Source organism: Sinocyclocheilus rhinocerous, unplaced genomic scaffold (genome assembly GCF_001515625.1).
Source record: "Sinocyclocheilus rhinocerous isolate Xijiao unplaced genomic scaffold, SAMN03320098_v1.1 scaffold606, whole genome shotgun sequence".
In the NCBI taxonomy this organism is placed as follows: Eukaryota; Metazoa; Chordata; class Actinopteri; order Cypriniformes; family Cyprinidae; genus Sinocyclocheilus; species Sinocyclocheilus rhinocerous.
The window spans coordinates 903,147-909,146 of NW_015661919.1; the positions used below are offsets into that span (position 1 = coordinate 903,147).

Consider the following 6,000-nt stretch of genomic DNA (forward strand, 5'->3'; position numbering starts at 1 on the left):
AGAATATTTAAGCAAAGAAATGCTAAACTGTTTGGTTGATGCTAAAGTAATAGTGTGTTTGCACCTGCCAGAAATGTGAGACAGATGAGAATTGATTTGGTCATCTTCAATTTGTACAGTAATTATACCCAGAACTTTTTGCACAGCTCCTTATAAATGCAAAGGGCATTACAGTTAGTGTCTGATTAGCTCATCCCGTCATGAAGTATCACATCACAATGCAGTACTGATGCAGTACTATTATCCAAACACAGAACCAACAGGTGGCGACAAGTGACTGGACTTTCTTTGAGTGAGTCATTAAATGATTCATTCAGTTGATTAGTTTAAAATTCTGATTCATTCAGGAATGAAATATGCCTTTTATTGAATCATTCATTCTTTAGATTCATTCATTCAAAAGCTTGGATTTATTCGGGAATGAAACAAGCAAATGTTTTTATGAGTGAGTCTGTTTTTATGACTGAATCATTCACTCAATTGAATTGTTCAAAAACACAAACACCCCTAACTGTGTGTTGCTGCGAGACGCAGTTGGAACTATTTGAGTTGGCAGAGCAAAAGATAAAAAACAACTGGCAATATTGTGTCTAAAATGTAAGTTACTTAATATTAATGTCCTGTTAATAATCCATACTAAAGAGCTGTGCTGATAATATATAAAACTTGCTAATTATTTAATCACTAAAATGACCCCGTTTACATCAGCTCTCGTTTACTGTAGGCTACATGCAGCTGTTTATTTATTTGCTGCAGGTGTTACCATATCCTTCAGTTTGACTCTGTGGTTTATGAAGACACAAATGTGGTTTGATATTCATTTGATAACTCGCTGTTCAAAGCAAGTTTTCTGAGTGAGTTTTTGTAAAGCCTCTTGGGCACTTTGTAACACTGGGCTGCTACTCTTAGAGCACAGTAATAGAGAGCTGAATCTGACAGAGTTACACTTTTAATGGTCAGTGAAGTGGATTTCTGGGATGTAGTTGATCCAAATCGATGGGGGTCTGGTATGTTCTCATATTTCTCTGATCGTCCACCTTTAAGCAGCACAAATTCTGGCTGTGTGTTAGAAAACTGTCTGTACCAATAAAGGAAAACATAGCTGCTGCTTGTGTCATATGAACACTCCAGTGTTACAGAATCTCCTTCTGTACTGGAAACACTGGTCCTCTGGTCACTTGGTCGAATCCAATCTTGACAGATAACACCTGGAAGGAAATGTTTTTAATAAGATACAGTTCACTATTAAGATGTGTATATATATTTAAAGATCTGAATAATCATGCAAATATATTAGACTTGTGGCTTGTACCTGATGCTATAAGGAAAAACAGCAGTAGATATTTTCCGATTTGTTGACTGAGCATTTGGAGTCTTTCCATGATCACATCAGATAAGTCTTAATGTGCTAAGTTTCTTGAAAGGTTGATCTTTAAATATCAGGGGGTGGATACAAAAACAGGAAGTACAATTGCTCTTGACTGCTTGTCACACAACATCTGCATTGCTCTGAGACTTGTAGGTTCCAAAAAGAGGAACATTTTCAAGGGTTAACCGTTTCTAAGACTTCCAGCAGGTGGCGATCTAATATCATAAAAGCAACGTACTTCAGCTGAGCATAATTTTATACATTTTTACTTTTGTACATGAAATCCATACCTCTTGTCAGGGTACTGTATGAAACTATTTCTAAAACATTCAGTAGTTTTTTAGATATATGATTCAGTTTTTTTTCTATGATTCAGAAAAAATTATATTAATTATTTATTGACTGATTAAAAAATATGCATTTAAAATATTTTAATTTTAATTAATTAATTAATTAATATTTATATTTTTTTTATTATTTTTTTTTACAAATATTTTATGAAGATGTGCAATGTAGGGTACATTCAACTACAGTATCACTGTTGGGAGGGTTTTTGTACAGTGTTGTTGTGTTTCCTGTCACTGTGGGCGTCAGGGCACAGTAATACAGAGCAGCATCTGTCAGTTTAGCAGAGGAGATCTCCAGAATCACATGGGTTTTCTCTTCATTCACTTTCCCAGAGAATCGAGGATCTTGATCCACAATTTCTGACATTTGTGAAACCTTTCCGGTAGAGTGTAGAATAAGCATAAGAAATTCAGGAGCTGATCCAGGATATTGGCGATACCACTGCAGTGTAGACGCTGAGGAGTAGCTACAGGACAGAGTAACATTTTCTCCCTCTTTCTTATAAACCTCAGTCTTGACTGGTGTGATGACATTTGCAAAACTGCCACCTTCAAAATTGAAAGTCAAAATTTATGGAAATGTATTGTACATAAAAGTGAACTAACACAAACTCCATACTAATAATCTCAACTAGACAAAATAATAGAAAATAATAAATAACAAATAATATATAATATATAACAAAATAATAAATAAATGGAATACTTACATATAAGAGAACAAATCAAACCAGTTAAACAGAGCAACATGTTGATGGTGATTAGGATGATGTTCTAGCTAAGCACAAGCTGTTGTTCAACTAAACTTTCTGTTCTTTCCTTGTCACACAAAAGATGTGTCAAGCAAACCCCTCCCCTAAAATCTGTAATTGAAACAGCAATGAAAACATAGAATAAGCAACAGTATACAGGTGCATCTCAATAAATTAGAATGTCATGGAAAAGTTCATTTATTTCAGTAATTCAACTCAAATTGTGAAACTCGTGTATTAAATAAATTCAGTGCACACAGTCAACATGAACAGACAGGTCAGAAGAATTGTTGTAGAGCTGATCAAGAAAACTGGAGGTAAAGCTTATGACACTCCATAAGAGACTCTTTAATATACTTATCAAGGACTGTGAGGACAATTCTCCTCCTCACTTTTTGTCGGGAAAACAGTTGCATTAAATACTTCCAATACAAACAACTATTTGGTCCACAGGACTGATGTACTTTGGCAAAAATTACATTTAAAACCTTTTTGTAGCTTATGATATGAAAGAAGCTTCTGAATGTTATGGCTTGCAAATCCAGTTGTCAAATGCAAATGCAATTGTTTGATACTGTTTTGACAGTGATGTAATGTGTGATCTATCTTAGTTTTTGTACAATGTTGTGTTTCCTGTCACTGTGGGCTGCAGAGCACAGTAGTACAGAGCAGAGTCTGATACAGCAGCAGAGGAGATTATCAGATCCACATGGGTTTTCTTGTCATTCAGTTTGCCAGAGAATCGAGGATCTTGATCCACAATTTCTGACCTTTGTGAAACTTGCCCAGTAGAATATAGAACGACTAAAAGATATTGAGGAGCTTGCCCAGGATATTGGCGATACCACTGTAGAGTATATGCAGATGAATAGTTACAAGACAGAGTTATATTTGCGCCTTCTGAATAGAACATCTCATTTTGGACTGGAGTGATGTCAATCGCAAAAGTGCCAGCTGCAAGAATCAAAATTCATGCAAAATAATGTAAAATGTATTGAAACATCATAAAACTTTAGTTGTTAGTTAAAAAAAATAATAATAACAATAATTCGGTATATTCAATCAGGAATACACACACACAAGACAACAAAGCAAAACTTGCAAGCAGAGCATCATTTTGCACGATGCTGTATTCAGCACAAACTGTTGTTCAACAAATCATTCATTCCTTGTCAGGTACAGGAGGTGGTCTCAGATTTACTCCTCCCCCTTCATATCTGCAAACTATAATAGATGAAATAGCATTTGAAGCCTAGATAAGACAGATATGAACACGCAGGTCAGGAGTTCTACTCCACTAATAGCCTGTCATGGAAACGTTTGATGTTCTGTATTTTGGTCTCTAGTCAGTGTAGACCTATGTGCTGACCTAAAAAAAGGTCAGCACATAGGTCTTTTTTTTTTTAGGTCTATTTTTTTTTCCCATGGTAAACTAGTTTTTTTAGAGGTTCTTTAATAGTAAGATTTATTATAGCATGACAAAAACAATGAATTATCATCTTCCTGTATAGTTTCACCCTAAGCACACATTTCCTTTTCTTCCAGCAGGTGTTACAATATCGTATTGTGAAAGAAGTGCATGTTGTGGTTTTACACAAGATATGATTGTGGTAAATTTTTTATTTGATTCATTTTTTTAAGGCAAAAACTAGATGTGAGTTTTTGTAAAGCTTCTCAGGCATTTTATATCACTGGGCTTCTACTCTTAGAGCACAATAATAGAGAGCTGAATCTGACAGAGTTACACTCTTAATAGTGAGTTCAGTGGATGTTTGGGATGTAATCGACTGAAACCGATCTGGTATATCCTCATAACTGCTCCATGATCGGGCACCTTTATACAGTAAATATTCTGGTTCTCTGTTAGGATACTGTCTGTACCAGTAAAGATAGACATAACTGCTGCTGGTATCATATGAACAGCTCAGCGTTACACGCTCTTCTTCTGTTCTGTAAATAGTAGTTTCCTTGTCTTTTGGTTGAATGCTGCTGTCAGATAAAATACCTGCAAGAGAATTGGAGAGATTTCATAACAGGTCAGTTGGATTGTCCGAAAATTCATCACATTTAAAATTAAACTGACAATAATAAAAACAGTTTCTTCAAAAATTATGTCATGTCGTTACTGTAATAGAGTAACATTACAAAAAGTTTTCATGGCCAAAACATTTGTTCATTACATTTGAGTCTGCTCAGATTACATGTTTTATACCTGGTGTGAATATTAGAATCAGTAGAAAGCATCTCTCCATGTTGGGAAGGTTTACTAACTTGCTTTATGGAATGAAGTAAAGGTAATTGTATGATTGTAGTATCTTGTTGTGATGTTGCAGTGTGGGTGTGGTTTATGTAGACCTCCTTCTGTGTCTTTCCTTATTAAAAGCTGAAATTATTGTGCCTTCATTGTACTAATATCTTAAAAATAATTATTAAAACCAAAATTACTTGTTGAGTAACAGTTGAGGAAGTATTTTCATCCACTAATTCAGTTTGATCAGTTTTATGAATATATATTACTATTAAATCATTCAAAGGTAAACAAAATAGAGGCTATTTATTGGAGTTAGAATATTCAGTATTTGATAGTGAAGTTTGTGCTTGTAGCATTATATTTGTAGTCTTGTGTAAGGCTGCACAGTGATCTGTATTTTAATCGTGATCATGATTTCTGCTCCTTCTGATGTTTAAGCATAATCGTCTGTGATGTTTCTCCACTGGTTATTTATCATTTGCTTTATCTTGCATTGGTAACAAGCCTCCACTGTCTTTCAGTCGGGCATCCTCTCTGAAATGGACACAGCACCCCCCAGTGGTGGTATAGAATGTATTCCCCACTGACAACATCCAAAATTCTAATTAGGATAAAACATTTGTGAATCTAAAAAATATGATGGCTTATAAATTTTGACTTTATTTACTGCTATATTTTTCAAAAATGATGACACCTTTAGAAATATAAATTTGATATGCCATCAGTGTTTATTTAAATTGTCTCATTCAATACTTAGAATTCACTAAATCAATGTACATAAAGGTACAGAAATACTAACCAGACAGAAAATGTATACTTAAATATGAATTTAAAACATCAGAATCTAACTGACATATTAATTTGTATGGATCCTGTTGTTTTTGGCAACATCTCATTTTAAGAGTCAGTCAGGTTTTTGTATGGTGTGTAGTGTTTTCCTGTCACAGTGGGCGTCAGAGCACAGTAGTACAGAGCAGATTCATTCATTGTCTAGCAGAGCATGTCTCCTGCAAGCACCTCCCCTTAAAGGGGTCATATGATGCGATTTCAATTTTTCCTTTCTCTTTGGAGTGTTACAAGCTCTTGGTGCATAAAGAAGATCTGTAAAGTTGCAAAGACTAACTAATGAAATCCAAAGAGATATTCTTTATAAAAGTTACGAGTAAACCACGCCTACGGCTCGTTCTAACACGCCCCCACATACCTACGTCACAATGTGGGAAGATTTGCATAACACCGCCCAAATGTGCACGCAAAGAAAGAAGGCGTAACTTTTATTCT

General features: G+C 34.9%; 2 gene segments (V, D, J or C); both read right to left on the reverse strand.

Moving 5' to 3' along the window:
• Positions 1–789: 789 nt before the first annotated feature.
• LOC107726903 (T-cell receptor alpha chain V region RL-5-like) lies at positions 790–1,389 on the reverse strand. The segment is given in 2 exon segments: positions 790–1,208; positions 1,313–1,389. Coding segments are annotated over 2 exon segments (489 nt in total).
• A 2,767-nt stretch (positions 1,390–4,156) lies between these two features.
• On the reverse strand, positions 4,157–4,720 carry LOC107726904 (Ig kappa chain V-III region NG9-like). The segment is given in 2 exon segments: positions 4,157–4,473; positions 4,681–4,720. Coding segments are annotated over 2 exon segments (357 nt in total).
• Between the last annotated feature and the right edge of the window lie 1,280 nt (positions 4,721–6,000).